General features: G+C 61.4%; 1 protein-coding gene across 3 annotated transcripts in view; it reads right to left on the bottom strand.

Annotated features, from left to right (window-relative positions):
* Positions 1-19259, bottom strand: part of SLX9 (SLX9 ribosome biogenesis factor) — a 52672-nt gene that overhangs the window by 8079 nt on the left and 25334 nt on the right. The window contains exons 4-7 of one of the 3 annotated variants that reach the window (XM_007970177.3): positions 17726-17873; positions 11904-11978; positions 8288-8460; positions 2685-8142 (exon numbers count right to left, since the gene is read on the bottom strand). In XM_007970177.3, coding sequence (XP_007968368.3) covers positions 8337-8460; positions 11904-11978; positions 17726-17873 — 347 coding nt within the window. In that variant the 3' untranslated portion in view covers positions 2685-8142; positions 8288-8336. Of the gene's footprint in view, positions 1-2684; positions 8461-11903; positions 11979-17725; positions 17874-19259 lie in introns of all 3 variants that reach the window. The other 2 variants (XM_073011152.1, XM_073011147.1) reach the window with 2 other exon arrangements.

The following is a 19259-nucleotide window of genomic DNA, read 5'->3' as shown; positions in this document are numbered from 1 at the left end:
CGGGAGCCAGGCCCTGTGTGGGCGGGGGCAGTTTCGCCGGGGATGGAGGGGTCGTGGGGCAAAGGCCAGGTCCAGTCAAACCCCAGGCCACCCAGGAGCCATGCAGAGTCCCAGAGGGGAGAGACAGGAGGCTGCCCCCATCCCACAGGAGCTGCACAGACAGGCCCGGCCGCCTTCTCCAATTAAACATCAGGGTTAATTAGAGTCTTCCGGACCCAGGGGAGGGGACCGAGATGGAGTAATCACGGCTGTGCCAGGAAATCCAGAGCTAAGGCTGGGGGAAGTGGGGAGCATGCTGTCCACTGGGAAGGCGGGAAAGCCAGGGCTCTGCCACCCAGTAGGGGTGTTTCGGCCACGCCAGCTCTGGGCTGGAGCACACACAGGTCACACTCGGCTCAGCGGGGCCCTCAAGTCACCCGTCCTCACGACTGTGTGTGGTCACCACCACCATTGGGGCTGGTGGGGGATGCCAGAGCCCAAGAGGCCACAGGCTCAGCATGGCGGCTTCTCCTGAGACAGCAGGGTGGGGTGTTTGAGGGGGTATGTGGGGTGTGGGGGGCTGTGGGGGTGTGTGTGGGAGGGCACGAGTGTGGGGTATGGAGCGTGTGTGGGATGTGTATGTGGAGGGGGGCGAGTGTGGGGTGTGTGTCGGGGTGTATGGAGGGGTGTGTGTGTGGGGGGATGTGTGGAGTATGTGTGTGGGGTGTGTGTGGGGATATGTAAGGGGGAGGTGTGGGGGGGTGTGGGTGTGTGTGCAGTGTGTGTGGGATGTGTGTGTGGAGGGGTGCGAGTGTGGGGGGCGTGTGGAGGGGTGTATGGCGGGGTGTGTGGAGGGGTGTGTGGGGTATGGGGTGTGTGTAGGGGTGTATGTGGGATGTGTGTGTGGGGTGTATGGGGAGGGTTGTGTGGGGGGGTGTGGGGAGCAGTGTGTGTGTAGGGTTGTGTGTGAGGGGTGTGTGTGTGGAGTTGTGTGGGGTATGGGGGGGTGTGTAGGGGTGTATGGGGGGTGTGGGTGTGTGGGGGGGTGTATGGAGTGGTGTGGGGGATGTGAGTGTGGGGTGGGGAGGGGTATGTGTGTGGGGTGTGTGGAGGGATGTGTGTGTGGAGTTGTGTGGGGTATGGGGGTGTGTGTAGGGGTGTATGTGGGGTGTGGGTGTGTCGGGGGGTGTAGGGAGTGGTGTGGGGGATGTGAGTGTGGGGTGTGTGTGTGGGGTGTGTGGGGTATTGGGGTGTGTGTGGAGTTGTGTGGGGTATGGGGGTCTGTGTAGGGGTGTATGGAGGTGTATGGGGGGTGTATGTGGGGTGTATGGGGGGTGTGGGTGTGTGGGGGGGTGTAGGGAGTGGTGTGTGGGGTGTGTGTGTGGGGTGTGTGGGGTGTGTGGAGGGGTATGTGTGTGGGGTTGTGTGGGGTATGGGGGTGTGTGTAGGGGTGTATGTGGGGTGTATGAGGGGTGTGGGTGTGTGGGGGGGTGTGTAGGGGGTGTCGGGGATGTGTGTGTGGGGTGTGTGAAGGGGGTGTGAGTGTGGGGTATGGGGGTGTATGTGGGGTGTATGGGGGGTGTGGGTGTGTGGGGGGGTGTAGGGATTGGTGTGGGGGATGTGAGTGTGGGGTGGGGAGGGGTATGTGTGTGGGGTGTATGAGGGGTGTGGGTGTGTGGGGGTGTATGTGTGGGGGGTGTGGGATGTGGGGAGGGGTGTGTGTGTGGGGTGTGTGGAGGGGTATGTGTGTGGGGTTGTGTGGGGTATGGGGGTGTGTGTAGGGGTGTATGTGGGGTGTATGAGGGGTGTGGGGTGTGTGGAGGGGTATGTGTGTGGGGTTGTGTGGGGTATGGGGGTGTGTGTAGGGGTGTATGTGGGGTGTATGGGGGGTGTGGGGTGTGTGGAGGGGTATGTGTGTGGGGTGTGTGGAGGGGGATGTGAGTGGGGGGTATGGGGGTGTGTGTGGGGTGTATGGGGGGTGTGGGGGTGTGGGGGGGTGTAGGGAGTGGTGTGGGGGATGTGAGTGTGGGGTGGGGAGGGGTATGTGTGTGGGGTTGTGTGGGGTATGGGGGTGTGTGTAGGGGTGTATGTGGGGTATATGAGGGGTGTGGGGTGTGTGGAGGGGTATGTGTGTGGGGTGTGTGGAGGGGGATGTGAGTGGGGGGTATGGGGGTGTGTGTGGGGTGTATGGGGGGTGTGGGGGTGTGGGGGGGTGTAGGGAGTGGTGTGGGGGATGTGAGTGTGGGGTGGGGAGGGGTATGTGTGTGGGGTGTGTGGAGGGGTATGTGTGTGGAGTTGTGTGGGGTATGGGGGTGTGTGTAGGGGTGTATGTGGGGTGTATGAGGGGTGTGGGTGTGTGGGGGGGTGTGTAGGGGGTGTGGGGGGTGTGTGGGGTGTGTGAAGGGGGGTGTGAGTGTGGGGTGGGTGTGTGGGGGGTGTGAGTGTGCAAATCCCACCCCTGAACTTGGAGTTTGGGAGGGAGGGGCTCAAATGGAAAACATCCTGTCTCGGACCCTGCCCCCGGCCCCGTGACGCCTGGGGTGCCACTCCTCCCGGACACCGGAGTATGTGCCACAGTCCCCCTCACACAGACCGGAGCACGGTGGGAGGTTCAGCAAGTAAGACGGGGTCTCGGGTGGACGCTGACCTTGAGAATGGAGGGGACAGCCGGAAGCTCCGTGCTCCTGAACGTCAGCGCCCATTACCTGGCTGGCTGGGGAGGGAGGCTCTCTCCTCTCAGGCCTCAGTTTCCCCACTCAGGGCTCCAGGGCTTTTTGTCCTAAGTGGCTCGGGCCACCGGGAGATGAGGCCTGTGCTCCACGGCCTTGCAGGGACTCTCAGGCCCCAGGCGCCTCTGCATCTGTGTCACCAGGAAGAAGTATTTGGAATCAGAAAACATGTCATCACCGGTTTTCTCTAAGTAACATCCCACCAAACATTTTTAAATGAAAACTCCTTAATCTTCAGGAAGACTGAAACAACCCAGGAAGAGGCCTGTCGTTATCATCTTGGCCCACAGTATTTTAACATCTCTGGAAAAAACACTTTAATTCGGTCTGTTTGACTTTAAAAAAACAGAGCTTTCCATACAGACCCCAGGGTCTCAGCGCCAGGAGGCAGGACCTGGCATGGAAGTCCCAGGACGGCAACTTCAAAGGGGAAAAGGCAAGACCAGCATCCTGCCTCCCCGCCCGCCAGGGTCCACCCCGGCATCCTGGAAGCACTGGCTGATAGTAGTGCCCCTGGAAAACCCTGGTCACGGTGGCAGCTAAGAACCCACCAGGCTGGAGGGGCCGCCAGAGGCTGCAGGCAGACAAGGCCTGGGCGGCAGCCAGCACCCACCAGCGTCTCGGAGCAATGACAGTGGCTGCCGTCACCGGCTTTATCGCCACACAGGGAACATTCCAGAAGCAACACGCCTGGTGTTTGTACAACACTTGGCTTCCAAGCAGCACAGAACCCTGACTCACCAGCTTGGGGGCCACGGCTGTGCCTTGCCTCTGCCCGATGCGGCCTCAGCCACCACCCTCCCTCCCCACGCAAGACAAAGGTCAAAGACCTGATGTAACCTTCATGGACAAACTCAGGCTGGCGCAAGGGCGCTGTGGGGCCTGGACAAGCCAGGTGCAGGCCTCATCTAGACAAATCCCTCGTGTGGGACGCTCTCAGAGCCCAGCGATCCGGGCAGTGGAGCAAAGGACCCGAATGCAAGCCAGCCCTCAGGGCCAGCACAGGGTCCCGCCGCCTCCCACAGCAATGCCGCACGGAACACACCCCTTGCCGGGAGCTGACCCACCCACACGTCTGGGGTGATCCGGGTGGACCCCATCGCGCTTGCCCGCAGGGGAAGGTGGAATAGGCAGGCTGAGATGGACAGTTCAGGGAGAGGTCCACCAGCATGCTGGAGTCGGCTCTGTGTGCAGGGCCCGTCCAGGCCCCGCTGTCTCCTGTGGACACCACACGCAGGCTCTGTATGCAGGGCCCGTCCAGGCCCCACTGTCTCCTGTGGACACCACACGCAGGCTCTGTGTGCAGGGCCCGTCCAGGCCCCGCTGTCTCCTGCCTCCCATTCGTTCGGTGACACTCATCTGCGCACAGTCCTGAAGCTGACCACACCGCACAGAGCAAAGACCCTGCTCTCAGGAGCTTTCCTTCCGATGAGGAAAGAAGGAAAACCAGGGCCCCAAAGTGTCCAGGAGCATCGTGGCCAGGCCAGGAGGGTGCGGACAAAGAAAGGCAGGGGCCGGGTACTTCTCTTTGAACTGGGAGATCAGACCCTGAGAAGGGGCCAGAGGTCCGGCTGGCAAGAGGAGCCGGCGTGGATGCCCCCAAGGGCCCTGGAACAGCCTCCACCTTCCTTCCCTCATGGTCCCATCCCATCCTCAGCCCACTCGTAGCCATCAGCAGCCACCCTACGGCCGCCCAGGCCCAATTCTGGCCATGAGGCCCACACCACCTCCGCAGCCATCACACCCACGGTGCTCAGCTCCAGCTGCAGGCCCCCTCCCACCTGCAGCAGGGGCATCTAAAACCCTGGTGCCCGAGGGTTTCGTCCACCCCCTAGATCGGAGATTTCCCAAAACTCACGTCCCCCAGAACCTCAGAGTATTTGGAACCAGTCAAGATAAGGCCACACGGGAGTAGAGAGGGCCCTAGCCCAACGTGGCCGGTGTCCTTATAGGACGTCACAGACACAGGGACGGGAGTGACGTGGCCACAAGCCAGGATGCCAAGGGCTGCTGGCATTTGTGGCACCAGCAGGAAGTGTCTGGAATCAGAAACACAAGTAATCACCAGCAGCTGGACAGGCAAAGAGCACCCTGCCCTGCAGGCCGAGGGAGCGCAGCTCTCCACACCCTGAGTGCAGACCACCGGCCTGCGGGACACAGACAATGTGCTGTTGTCTGACGCCCCTGCTGTGTGCCAGTTTGTCACGGCAGCTCCAGGAAAGGAACCGCTCAGCCAGCAAGGCTGGTCAGGGTGTGCGGGGCCTGGCCCGGAGCAGTGGGGATGGTCCCTGCTTGCATGAGGACCAGGGCAGCAGCTGGTGACAGACACACAGCTCCTGGGAACAGCGGCTGCTCACTCAGGGAGGGGCCCGAGAGGAAGGGGAGGAGGGCCGGGGCTTTCTTGGGGAAAGGCGGATCCAACAGCTGCTGGGTGTGGGCAGAAGCCAGGTGGGTGCTGTGAGGCGTTTCCTCAGCCCCCTCGGAGTGGCCACACTAAGTGCAGACTGAGGGCGGCCAGGGACAAAGGAGACCCTGGGCGCCTGGAAGGAGGACCTGGGCCTGCCCAGGGCTGGGGGCTGAGGACTGAGGACAGCCAGGGACAAAGGAGATCCCGGGCCCCTGGAAGGAAGACCCGGGCCTGCCCGGGGCTAAGGGAGGGTGACCCCCCAGGGCCTGCTGCTGTCCCAGCCAGGAGCCCTTCACTCTGGGCCTGGCATTTGCTGCTCATTTGCCCAAGACCCCATACCCCGGGCAACCAGACACTGCCCTTCCTGTGGGACTGGCGGCGGCGGCGGGGGGGGGGGCGCTCCTCCCACTGCCTCTCCTGTCTCCCACTGTGCCCCACAGCCCCCCATATGCCAACACTGGGTCTGGGGCTGAGGCACCCAGGATGTGCCCAGGCTGGGTCTGTGGGCCTCGAGCCCGGCGTCCACCATCCCAGCCCAGAGCTTCTCAAAGGGTCATGCAGGCCAGTGTCAGGCACCTCCAGGCCCCAGGAGGCTTTGACCTGCTGTGTTAACCCTTTAATTCTAAAAAAAACGCACCGAGGACCCCAGGGTCTAAAAGGCATGAAAGCCCAGTCAACTGTAGAACTTATTTAAATCGATGACTGGAGGATTCATGTTCCTTCTCCTGAAGCTCCTACAGTCATCCTCTCTGACCTGCTGATGCAGGGGCTCTACCCCAGGTGTCTGTCCAGAGAACGCACATGCCCCGTCCTCTGCCTCGAGCCTCCCTCTCAATGGTGGCCGGGAGAACTCAGCTGACAGCCACGGCGAACCCCACACTTGGATGCTCTTCTGTCACGGGACGACCCCGTCCCAGCTGCCGCCATGGCTGAGGGTCAGGCTCTCTGCACCTGCAAAGAATGCTGGGGTGGAACCCGTGGGAATACCATCAAGGGCTACTTCCCTGGGACAATCTGCGTCCATCTCAGCCGATGGGACACCTGCTGCCACTCCTGCCTGTCGCTGTCCTTCCACAGTACCCTCCTCCACGCGACTCTCAGGCACCGCGAGGGGCTGCTCGCCCAGGGAGGAGTTAGAGGCCCCTGAGCTCGCAAGGATCCCTAGAAGAGGGGCTGCGAGCCACAACCAGACAGGAGTAATTTCAAAACCAGGAAGCAAGAAGGTTTTTAAATTTTTATTTTTTAGAGACAGGATCGCTCTGTCACCCAGGCTGGAGTGCCGTGGCGCAATCTTGGCTCACTATAGCCATTGCTTCCTAGGCTCAAGCAATCCTCCCACCTCAGCCTCCCCAGTAGCTAGAACTACAGGCATACACCACCACGCCTGGCTAATTTTTGTATTTTTTTCGTCGAGATGGGGTCTCACTATGTTGGCTGGTCTTGAACTCCTGGCCTCAAGTGATACACCTGCCTTGGCCTCCCAAAGTGCTGGGACTGCAGGTGTATGTCACTGCGCCTGGCCAGGTTTTTCACAAGAAACCCAGACCATGGGATGAGGATGTTGGAGAAAGTGGAAGCCGCCCCCGCCCGCCTCCCCACCACGCTGCCCTGCGCGCATCCCACAGACGTCGTTCCCAACACTTGCTCCACCACAAAAATGGTTTTGTTGCAAGCACTGGTTGGTGACCAGCTCCCCTGAAGCGAGAAGCCCGTTCTCTAAGGAGCTGGGGCTGGGGCTGGGCAGCCAAGCCGGCCCCACCCGAGGGAGTGTGGGATCTGCTGCCTGTGGCTCCTGTACGCCCATCTGTCCCATCATCGGGGCCTTGGAGGGTGTCCAGGCTGTCTCTGTGGATGCCGTGTCTGCTCGTGTCAGGGAAGGGTCAGGACACTGAACAGAAGGGATGCAGGCTCCAAGCTGTCTCGGCCACCCACTCGCCAGGAAGCCTTTGGTGGGGCTGCTGGGACTTTGAACCCTGAGCAGGCGGCAGGGCCGGGGAGGTTGGACCACGGGCGCTCACGACAAGAGGGGCCGTGCACACAGGGGCCACCCACATGCCCTGGAGCCAGAAGGCCATGCAGCCCCTGGGACTACCCCCACCCCAGGCAGCCTGGGAAGGCTAAGGGTGCTGGACCCCTGCCTGGGAGCTGAGAGTGGTCCTGCTCTGTACTTCCCAGACACCCCGAGTGGGGTGCACCACCACACCCAGCCTGCCCAGCCCTGCTGCAGGACATGGGCCAGCGAGGCCCCGCAGAGCACTGGGGTGGGGGGAGCAGGGGCAGGGGGAGCCCAGCTGGGCCTCAGGGGCCTGGGGACACACCACCCCCTTGCTTTCCACACCCTGAAAACAAGGACTGATCAGTCACTGATTCACAGTCCAACAAACCCTCAAATACCAGGGCTTCTAGCAACAAAGGAGGCCCTCTCCTGCTTCTGGGTCAGCAAGAGCTTCAGGGCTGGGCCCACTCCGCGTCTCCTCCCTGCAGAAGGACCCTCTGCTCTCTGCCCCCAGAGCAAGGCAGTGGGCTGCCTGGGTTTGGAGCAGCTGGGAAGGGCAGGGGCAATGGTTGGGGTTGGGGGCACAGCCCAGGGGGTGCATACATAGGCGAAGAGCAGGCTGGGCCTTGCCAGGGCCATCTGTGTCCCTGGTCACTGAGGGTGGCAAGGGAGACTGGAAGGGAAACAGACCCCCAGGTGGGGAGGGCCCCAAGCCAGCCTCCATGGCAGCCCCTGCAGGCCTCAGTGCTCCTGGATCCCACCAGGGCCGCAGCAGGAACCGAGGCTGAAGCAAATCAGGGTGGCTGGTGGCACAGCTGGGGCCACACCCAGGCACAATTCTCTCCCAGGAGGCTAGCTTGGGGGCACCGGTGCTGGTTCAGGGACAGATTTAGGGCCTCCACAACTACAGTCCCCACAAACCCTGTGCACGGCCCGCCCTGACTCGGCGTGGGGGCTGCGGCTGCCAGCGGAGGGATGTGGCTTGTCGTCCTGAGCAGAGCAGGGGCAGCTGTCCCAGGGTGGGCCCAGTCCTGTGAATCAGGGAGCAGCTCATGGGAACGGCCCTGGGGGTGCAGGGGAAGTTCACAGAGCCCTTTATTGAGTCCCACAACCGACCAGAGGGAAAGGCGTCCACCAGGCTCAGACCATGGTCCTCGAGGGGCTGGCGCTCTCTACCTGGCCCACACGTGTGTCCTGAGGAGTTGGGGCACGCCCACTGCCCTGGTCAGAGCTGGCTGCCACCTTCCAGCTGCATCTGCCGGGCCAGGGTCTGCCCGATGGCCACCAGGGGTCTGGCTCTGTAGGCCGGACTGGCCAGCAGCTCCCGAAACCGGGTCCTTTCTTCCTCACTGAAAGAATGGAGACCACAGATCAGCAGGCAGGAACCCCCAGGCCCCTCAGCACCCCCAGGATCCGACACAGCTCAGCCCCTCAACACCCCGGCATGTCGGACACCAGAATGAATGGCAGAGGCCTGGGGCCACCACTGGACTGAATGTCGGGGCCTTGGAAACTTCCAGCAGGAGGAGAGAGGCTGCCCCGGGCCCGCAGGGCCACATGCACCCCAGAGCCCTGGCAGTGCCCACTGTGGGGTGTGCTGTGGAGCCACATGCGTCCCAGAGCCCTGGCAGTGCCCACTGTGGGGTGTGCCGTGGAGGTGTCACACAGCCCTGGCAGTGCCCACTGTGGGGTGTGCCGTGGAGGTGTCACCTGGCCCTGGCAGTGCCCACTGTGGGGTGTGCCGTGGAACCACATGCGTCCCAGAGCCCTGGCAGTGCCTACTGTGGAGTGTGCCGTGGAGGTGTCACCCGGCCCTGGCAGTGCCCACTGTGGGGTGTGCCGTGGAGGTGTCACCCGGCCCTGGCAGTGCCCACTGTGGGGTGTGCCGTGGAGGTGTCACCCGGCCCTGGCAGTGCCCACTGTGGGGTGTGCCGTGGAGGTGTCACCCGGCCCTGGCAGTGCCCACTGTGGGGTGTGCCGTGGAACCACATGCGTCCCAGAGCCCTGGCAGTGCCCACTGTGGGGTGTGCCGTGGAGGTGTCACCCGGCCCTGGCAGCAAGTCTGGGGCTGATGGGGCTGCTGCGAAGGCTGAGAAATGGGACGGCAACTCACAAGCCTTGCAGACCACTCCTTACATAAGAGACGGCTCCCTCCACGGGCGACCAAAATAGACGCACACGGAGGAGAGCCGAGAGCCGGAGAGTCTGAGCTGGCACAGGCCTGCAGCAGAGGAGGGCACGGCAGCCCCAGATGGGTGCCACGGCGACGACCCAGCATAGCACCAGCTCACCCCAGTTGCCACCCAGCCTGGCAGCCACACAGCTTCTGCTCTAAACACAGAGCAGCTGCCAGCATCCCAGAGGGGTGCCCGGTGGAACACAAAGGTGACATGGGTCCCACCTCAGGCACAGAAGCCTCGGGGGCAGCTAACAAGGCTCCTTCACACCCCACTGGATGACCGCCTGGGCAGGGTGCCCACACACCAGAGCCACCGAGGACAGCGGGCCTGGGGCCATCTCCACAGCAGGAGGCGGTCAGGGCTCTGCTAGTCACTGACCACCGCCGCCTCCTGCCACTGCCACCCTGGCCCCAGCATGGCAGCTGGGACGCTCCCCGTAAAGTCAGGGTGAAATGCCTCAGTCACAGCCTGGACATCACTAGTGAGCTCTGGGGCTATCAGGACCCAACAAGGCCCCACCAGGGGCAAATGAGGAGCCGAGGCCAGGGAAGGCCCAGGCCAGGTTCTTAGCACTATGGTCCATCGGGCAGAGTCCTGGGTCAGAGCTGGGGAGGAAAGAAGCCGTGACAGTGATGCTTGGAAGCGAAGCTGCACGGGGAGGGGTTGCAGGGGGAGCCTGTGCCTGTGCCCGAGTTTGGACACGGTATGGGACACGGGCTCAGAGCCCCCGGCACTGTGTGACTCCCACGCTGGGCCAGGCCTCCAGGTACCATCCTGGACAACCGTAAACACAGACTCACAGACAGGGCCCTCCCACCTGAGAGAACAGCCCTTTCCTTGGTTTGGTACACATGGGAGCAGCTGTGGGGCACAGACCACCAGCCCCAGGAGCTACGAGGCTCACGCCCAACACGGAGCCCCCAGGGGAGCACAATCCAGGGAGGGGCCACTGTTGCTTCCCACTGGAATCTTGGGATTGAAGGATCCAAAGCCACTCAAACACCTGAGCCCTGTCCACACATGCCAGAAAGCACCACGGACATAGAACACGGAGTGAACAAGGGGCCTCCCGCTCTCCTCTCAGAAGCAACAAGAAACCAAACTTAATCTTTCATGAAACCGGGAGACCTGTTAACCTGAGCTGCTTCGAAATGCAGCGACCCCAAGGACGTGGGGGCACCAAGGGGTGCGGGCCACAGATAGTCTGCGAGAGGAAAACCTGTCGCCCTGTCCGGGCAGGGAGGGGCTCCCTGGACCAGGCTGTACACTGGGGAGAGGTGGAGAGGGAGGCCAGGCAGGAGGATGGCCACATGGAGAGGGCTCTGCCGTTTCCAAACTGTCTCCAGACAAGACTGACCTGGGAAGAACTCAGTTCATAAACAGAGAAGCACAAACCAAAGAGGACAAACATAAAGATCTACAGGAAGACCCCACTCCTGAGGAGGCCGAGGCAGGAGGATCACTGCAGCCCAGGAGGCGGAGGCTTCAGTGAGCCTTGATCACACCTCTGCACTCCAGCCTGGGCCACAGAGCAAGTAACTGTCTCTAAAAAATAAATACAAAAACATTTTAAAAAACTAAAAAAGACAGTTTACTATACTGTCTGTACTTCACTCTAGACACGACGAAGTGTCTAGAGTAAAAATGGATTAGCGAACACAAGATGGAAGACAGATTAGAGAGATGCAGTAAATGCGTGATCGGTGCCCCTGAAGAAAAGCCAAGACAATGAAGAAATCTTTGGAGCTACCATTCAACACCAGCTTCTAAACACAACCGTACTCACGAAACAGACTTCAGATTCTACACTGGAAGGGCACAATGGGTCTCAGTAGAAACTGACACGGAATGTTCCCTACTGAGAACTATCTTAGCAAAGTCAGTTCAAAAACAAAGAAAAAAAATCATTCCAGTAGCTTAACTAAAACCATCTTATAAGGGCGTAAAATGTCCCTCAGTGGAAACTGGAGCTGAGTCTACAAAGAAGCAAGAGAGCGTGGTCTGCAGGTTTTTGTACCCCAAGAGGACAACTGAGTACAAATTTCTGCAAATCACAGGGTCCTAGCCCTGCTAACTGGGGGCCGCAGTGCCCAGCCACAGAACCAAACATGACCATCCGGGTTTCAACCAGCCAGGGGAGGGCAGGGGCGGAGGGGGGGCTGCATCCACCCATCATTTTAGATCCATGACTCTCCTTGGAAGCCTTCCTGGGAGGCGGGCCTTGCCCCAGGGCCACAGGACCTGACTGCACTCACGAGCCCCCCTGGAGTGGATAGGCAGGAGCCAGTGGAGCAGCATGGAGGGGACTGGGGGGCACGGGGGCGGGGTTCTCAGCCGCTGAACCCCTGAGAGGGCAAGCCGAAGGCATTCAGGACCCCTGGAGAGGGCAGGATGGGGGCACACAGGAGCTGAACCCCTGGAGATGGTGGGCGGGGTGAGGGCACTCGGGAGCTGAACCCCGGGGAGGTGGGTGGGGTGAGGGCACACAGGAGCTGAACCCCGGGGAGGTGGGCGGGGTGGGGGCACACAGGAGCTGAACCCCGGGGAGGTGGGTGGGGTGGGGGCACACAGGAGCTGAACCCCGGGGAGGTGGGCGGGGTGGGGGCACTCACAGAAGCTGCTGTCTCTGGGCTGTGCTCATCCTGCTGAGCTCTGAGGGCCGGGGCTTGTTGCTCTCCCTCTCCCTGCTGTGGACACAGAGAAGCCACGTTAGTCAGCATCCAGCATCCCCTGAACACCTTCCCGTGGGCAGAGGTTGGCTCCTCCCTTCCTGGAGCAGACATCATGGTGGCCGGAGGTGACCAAACTGCTGCAGAACCACAAGTTCCATGCTGCTCTGTGGCCGTGGAGGCTGGACCCGGACAAGCAGTACAACTGCCTGACAGTCCTGTGACCGCCGGCTCCAAGCTGCTGCGCATGGAACCTGGTGACTCCTGCAGCTCCTCCTGGCTCCGTGGAGCATGGAGGGAGTGGTCAGCCAGGAACACATCTCGACACACAGCATCTCCACCCCACCTGCCTGGCCAGGGGCAGGCTGCACAGACACCTCACGCTTCGGGCCAGATGACCCTGGCAGGCGGAGCCGGTCCCACTCCCACAGCACACGCCACTTCCCAGGAAGGCTGAGTCACCCACCCATGCCGACATGTCCCCAAGTCCTCTCTCTAGAAAGCGCATGCTATTCTACAGGGGGGAGCTGCACCTGCCCTCCTGATGACTGAACTTGGGACAGGGGCACAGACCCCCCGTAGATTCTGCCCTGCCTGCATCTGTGGGGGGGGGGTACCAGCAAGCGCTGCGGTCCCCCATGGACAGGTGGAGGAACTGAGGAGGTTTCCTGAGTGCTGCTGGTTATTACCTTTAGTTCTGGGATCTCCAAACCACTAAGCTGGGCCCTGACTCAGGGCGCAGGCGGGCCAGGACACTCTCATCTCTGACGTCCACCCCAGGCAGGCTCTGGCTCCCTGCGGAAATTCTCACCCTCAGGTAACCGTAGGAATCTCCGGGAGCTCACTTGCACTCCCTGTGGTCAGCCGGCCAAGGCAGCTGCCCACCTGGCTGAACGTTCAGATGGGACAGCGACCTGGGCCTTGAAAGGAAGAGAAAACCTTCAGGGTCACACCAGGTGCCTTCCCAGACCTGCCGTCCACACAGTGAGGTGGGACCCAGAGGACGGTGGGAAGGTGGAGCCGCGGAGTCCTCAGGCCAGGAGACTTGATCTTTTATTCATGGATCTCTTAAAATATGAATGACAGACATTTTGTGTCTGCCCAAAATAGCCCTCAGCGCCCGCTTTCTTTTAACCCTGGCTCCGTGCTGACTTGGGGAAGGACTCAGTCCCCATCCCTTCCTGCTCACACCAGCAGATGACAGCCCCTCGCATCTCCCGTCCCCTCCGCCCGCTCAAAGCCACAGCTCCATTCATCCCAGGGGCTCTGCCAGGGCTGATGACATCTCCCCACGGCCTCTCCTGGGCCAGCCTTGCCCCGATGCTGAAGCTCTGGCCCTCTGGCCGGCTGACCCCCTCCCTGAGTCCACCCCTGAGCAGCAGCTCCCTCAGCGACTGTCCAGAGCTGTCCTGGGTCCCCACCCTTGCAGAAGCCGTCAGCGTGGGGCCCCTCCTCTAGGTGCACCCCTGGTGCCAGGGCAGAGCCCTCAGTGGGGACAGCCACGTGCTGGTGTCAGGAGACCGGAGCTCGGGCCCAGGGCACCCTTCCTGGTTGGGGAAACCTTGGGCCCCGGAGCTGCACCCTCACTTTAAGAGATGAAATAGCAGTGGGGGCAGGACCAAAGCCTCCCAAGGTCGCAAAGCAGAGGAGCTGCACCCAGGGTGGCTGCAGTGCCCACAGGGCCAGGCGCAGCACCTCCTTCTCCCCACTGCAGGGACCGCCCCCCACCCACACGTCCCACATGCCATCCTCCCAGGCGGGAGGCACAGCCTCCCAGTGGGGTTTCCCGAGTTCAGGGTCCTGGGAACAGAGTGCTGGGCAGTCACTGTCACGGGCCAAGATGACCCGTAGGGCAGCACCGGCAGTGACGCGACTCCGAGAGGCCTAACAGCAGGAAGCCACGGAGGAATCCGAGCCTAGCTCTGCCCAGTGTGGACCCTCGCCAGTCCCCACGGCACTCCCTCCAGGCAGGAGCAGCGACATCACCACCATCCCCCTCCTGACAATCGCCCACAAAGCGCACACAGGAGGCCGAGGTCCAGAGCTTGGGGGGTCACCGGGGTCAAGTGTCGCTCAATGCCTGCTTCCCAGCCAGGAGCGACGTGATCCCCAAACACGGGCCCTGCGCTGGCCTCTGAGATTCCAGCTCTGCACCCCGCACCCCAGGAGCATGAGGCCCTCAGGGCAGGGTGCCAGGACAGGGGATTGAGAGGACTGAGGGTTGGGAGGGGCCGCAGGGCAAGGACCTTGGGTTCCACAAGGACAGCTCTGCCAGCCCAAGCCAGACATTCTCCCTGCTAGGTAGGAAGGGGAGAAGTGGGAGACAGGGCTCCAGGCTGGGAAGGAAGGGCTGTCCACCCTCCAGCCTCCCATGCCACTGGTGCTCGCCTGCTGACCCCTCAAGCCCAGAGCACGTCAGAGTCCGTGAGTGGTGGTCAGTGGGGCAGAGACCTGCCTGCTGGGACCTAGGTGCAGTTCCCAGAGACATGGGGACCGCCCAGGCACGCCGAGCCCCAGATCCCAGGGTCTCACAACTCCTGCAATACCAGGGTCAGAGCTCCCTAGAGAAACAGCAGGACTGGCAGGAGATGTCCGAGATGCACCCGGGGCACCTGTTGGTGCTGGGCAGTGGGAAAGAGCTAAAAACACGATCCCCACCTCAATGGGGCTAAAGGGAGCCGGAGGCAACTGCAAGAACTCCCAGCGGCCAACGCTGGAACAGTTTCAGCACCAAAATCAAGTAGTGCTGGATGACAACCCCGAGTGTAAACTAAACATCCATCTGTCCAGACCAACACCAAGGCATGACCGATACATATTCGGGGAGGACAGACAAAGCTCCTTTCCCAGCAGAATTCCAAACAATCTTTGTCACTGCTCTGTCTTCCAGGAGGTGGAGCACAACCCCCACTCCAAGCCAGGGCTGCAGAGTGACTTCCTTCCAGAGAGGACAGCATGGAGAGGGGGCCTCAACCCAGCAGGGGTCAGCTCAGCCTCACAGTGGTCAGTCACGGTGACAGGGTGTGCCCGATACAGTGGAGTGACAGTGGGCCTCCACCTCTGGAGGCTTCATCCCCACACTTAGTCCCTTCCTTACCATGAGAAAAACATCAGACAGATCCCAGCTGAGGGACAGCTTCCTCAGAACAGTCAAGGTCACCAAAACCAAGAGGAGTCTGAGAAACTCACAGCCAAGAGGGGCCTAGGAGCCGTGACGTCTGACTGTCACCCGGGATCCTGGACGGATCCTGAGGCAGAAAGGGGTCGTTAGGGAAAAATGAAGGAAACATAAGGTATGGGCTTTAGTTAACTCTTACTTACAGCTCACTATTTCTCTTTTGATATTGGTTCCTTATGTGACAAACACACCACACTCACGTCACAGGAACAGCACGCGGGGATGCCGGAGCTCCACGGAGCTCTGGGTACCATCTTTGCCATTTTCTATGAGTCTAAAGCCTAAAATAGGGCCCATTCCAAGAGCTCCACCAGGGTCAGGAGGCACTGCTTCCTGAGCCGCATCTGAGGAGGGACGGGGACTTCCAGCGACAGGAGGCTCTCAGGGCTGAGAGCAGATGGGCCTTCCCGGTCCAGAGCCCCTGGCCCAGAGCCCCGCACAGAGGCGCAGACAGCCCTGAGGCAGGGGCACATCCTCCTCGGCCTGGGGGCTGGGTGTTTACACAGCTCTTTCCCCAAGCACATTTTTCAGATGAGAAAACTGAAAACAGGGAAATGATACTTGACGAGGGTCACATTTTTGTCCAAGAACCAGGAATGTTTGGTCGTCACATCTCCACTTCGGGCGGCCGCTCCTAGTCTGGACCCAGTGCTCCACCGTGGGATGCCGGCTGGAGCTGCCTGGGCCTGCAGCGCGTGACCCCCTGGCAGCTGGGCCATGAAAGGATGGACCCCAGGTTTGACATTGCACACAGCCCCTGCTTTCTTCTCAGATGGAAAGTTAGTAGGAGAAAGAAAATTTTTTTTAAAAAGGCAAAATAAGACCAGGTGCGGGGGCTCACGCCTGTAATCCCAGCACTTTGGGAGGCTGAGGCAGGCAGATCATAAGGTCAAGAGATCGAGACCATCCTGGCTAACACGGTGAAACCCCATCTCTACTAAAAACACAAAAAATTAGCCGGGCGCAGTGGCGGGCGTCTGTAGTCCCAGCTACTCGGGAGGCTGAGGCAGGAGAATGGCGTGAACCCAGAAGGCGGAGCTTGCAGTGAGCTGAGATCCAGCCACTGCACTCCAGCCTGGGCGACAGAGCGAGACTCCGTCTCAAAAAGAAAGGAAAGGAAAGAGGAGGGGAGGGGAGGGGAGGGGGGAAGGGGGGAAGGAAGGAAGGAAGGAAAGGCAAAATTAGAGATGCACAAATGAATGAGGAAGGCCCGGAAGCTGAGACAGAACAGAGCAGCCCGGCCTCTTTCCAGCCAGCTCTGAAAGCTGGGCTGTGACTACACAGCTCCTGCCTGAGCCTGAAGCCTCAGCACCCACACCTGGGCGGTGCCTCCTAGCCCCTGGGGAAGGGCGGAGGCTGCTCTCCGTTCCCTGGCATGTCACCCAGGCATAAAGAGCCGGAAAGAAAAGCTGCCGGGAGAGAGGCGCCACAGGCAGCAGCTTATCCGCAGGCTGCGTCCCCTGCAAGGTGACAGCGAGGGTCATGCAGCCGCCGCCCTCCTGGTTGAGCTGTCCTGGGTCGCACACACCACAGCAGGCTGGCAGGGCCACATCCACATTGCCAGGGCACAAGGAACCTGCCACTGGCAAATGGCTCACTGGGTGACAGGGTTCCGGAGGGAGCAGCTCGGAGCGTCAGGAGGGCTCATGCTGGGGACCAGGCCTTGCCCGGGGCAGGAGGGCAGAGGGGCCTCACTGAGGCCCAGGCCTGCTGGCTCAGCCGTTCACGCACTAAGGATCCAGAATCCACCACCCCAGCTCTCAGCAGGGAGCAGGGGAGGGGCACTGTGATGCCAGCAGCCAAGGGTGGGGCAGGGGCCTGCCTCTTCCCTGAAGAACAAACCACATCCAGACCCCGTGGTGAGGCTGGGCGGCACGCGCCTCCCACACAGGTAGGTACAGCTCAGGAGAGCAGCCGCACTCACACCAGGCCCCGGCCCTCCTGGGGAGGATGCACGAGGCAGCTCCCACCCCGAGGGGACAAGCTCCAGGGATGTGTGTCCCAGGGGCCTGCATGTGTGGGTCCCACACCCTCAACACGCCTGACAGCAGGCCTGAGCCATCCCCACGGGCCACCCTCTGTGGGACGGAGTAAGGGGCAGGGTAGGGTGTGCAGCATTAGGTGGGCGTCAGGGAAAGGTCCACTCCGGAGGGGAGACGGGAGCCCCCGTTAGAGGCACGGGAAGAGCATGGTAGGTGCTCAGGCGCCTTGGCTGAGCACAGCAGGGTTTCTGCAGGACGGAGGCTGTGGCAGAACAGGGAGCTGCGGGGACCCCCAGTGGGACCTGGCAGGAGCTATGGCCAGTGTGGGAGGAGGGGCACTCGAGGGAGCTCGGCATCAGCAGTCACCAGGCTCCTCACAAGGGTGGGCCTGGGTGCCCCTGAAACGTCCCCCACAGCCCCCGCCAGCCTCACGAACTCACGCCCTGGGAACGGGGTACCTGCATGGAGCCCCAGCTGAAGCCCCAGCTCCTGGCCTCTGCAGGGTCAGGAGCCACCATGGCCTACAGGTCCGGCTCATATCCCTCCACCTTTGGACCCGGGTCAGCCCCACAGCTCAGACAAGGCCACCCCTCCCGGACACTCACCTGTGGGCTTGGCGCCGGCTGCTAGCCTCGAGCCCCAGCAGCTCGGGCAGGGCGTCCCTGAGCGGGTGCAGGTCCCCCACCACCACCGTGGCCCTCCGCCTCCGCTCCTCCCTGTGCTTCTGCTCAGCCAGTTTTATGGCTTCGATTTCTAAGGAAGGAGAAACGACGTTAGAGGCAAGCAAGAGGCGGAGGAGGAGCCCAGGCCCAGAGCCCCTGGCCCACGAGAGACCTGGCGGGGTGCCCAGCCCTGCTGCTTCTCTCCTTCCCGCTGTCACCCCCATTCCGCCCCGGGAACCTGCGGGGTGGGCAGGCTTGAGTTATTTTTTTTCCCCTTAATGACAGAGCTGTGCTTTTTAATCACAGGGCTGACAATGAGGTGGAGTTGCAGCCACTGAGGATTTCTCCTGCAAAGGGATGCTGGCAGCCAAGGCCGGAGCACGCATGGCGGAGTGCACACAGCTACCGAGCAGAAGGGAAAATGAGGAAAGGGGTCCTCAACTTAAGATGGCAAGTCACAGCCTGGGAGGCTCAGCTTTGTTCCCAGGAGGAAGAGGGCTCCCCAGAGGGAAGGGGAGGAGCCCCAGGACAGACCTGAGGGCTTGGGGCCATGGGGGGTGGTAGGCAGGGCTGAGGCCTCCACACTACAGAAGGGATTTGGGCAGGGCCTGGAGAGAAGGGGCATGGCCTTGGGATTTGATTTAATTTAAAAATTTATTTATTTCAAAATTGCTAAGAGAACACATGCTCGGACATGCTGCTCGCTGCATGTGGCTCCTGGAGGCTGTGGAGCGCGGACAAAGCCTGCTCTCTTCAGGGCAACCCAGTGGGACAGGCCTGCAGCTCAAACACTGCCAGCTCGTGACACAGGCCCAGGCATGACAGCACCTGTGCCCCCGGGGAGGAGTGCCCAGGTTTCCAGAGATGCCAACAGCCAGCTCTTCTCCAATCCCGCTGTCTGGGACGGCGGTGCCCCCTCTCAGCCCCCAGGGCAGGTGACTCACGGAGCAAGGACTGAAGGGCCCACCCTGACCAACCCAAAGTCAGGGATGCCAACCTGCCCTGGGTCACTGTAGCAGGGAGTGTTTACCTGGCTCCAAATCACTGACAAGAACCTGGGACAAAGACCACCCTTCCTCTGGGTCCTCAGCCCCCAGTGCAGCTTGAGAGCTTGGAAGGTGTACACCAGCTCTCCACAGTCTCGGGAATCATAAAGTAAGAATCCAGCACTTCTCAATCCTGCCGGGACTGTGGTAGACACGTTACACGGCACCTCATCCAAAAGAGAGCTAGGGCACCCTGGAAAACTGGGGTAGGGAGGGGCGGGCCAGGCCAGGTGGCTCCTTCACAGGCTGCAGACCCAGGCCAGGGAAAGCAAAGCAGATGCGTGTGGCTCCCATGAGGACAGACACAAAGGCCTGCACCTCTGCAAGTCAAAGCCAGAAGCCTTTCAAAAGAATGATACTTGTGCCCAAGCAGGGTGAGCCTCAGGCATGCAAGGATGGTTCTCCCGGGAAATGCCTCAGGGTGACCCTCC

This window comes from Chlorocebus sabaeus, chromosome 2 (assembly GCF_047675955.1).
Source record: "Chlorocebus sabaeus isolate Y175 chromosome 2, mChlSab1.0.hap1, whole genome shotgun sequence".
Classification (NCBI taxonomy): domain Eukaryota; kingdom Metazoa; phylum Chordata; class Mammalia; order Primates; family Cercopithecidae; genus Chlorocebus; species Chlorocebus sabaeus.
The sequence above is the reverse complement of the archived record's forward strand: the minus strand, read 5'-3'. Positions and strand labels throughout refer to the sequence as shown.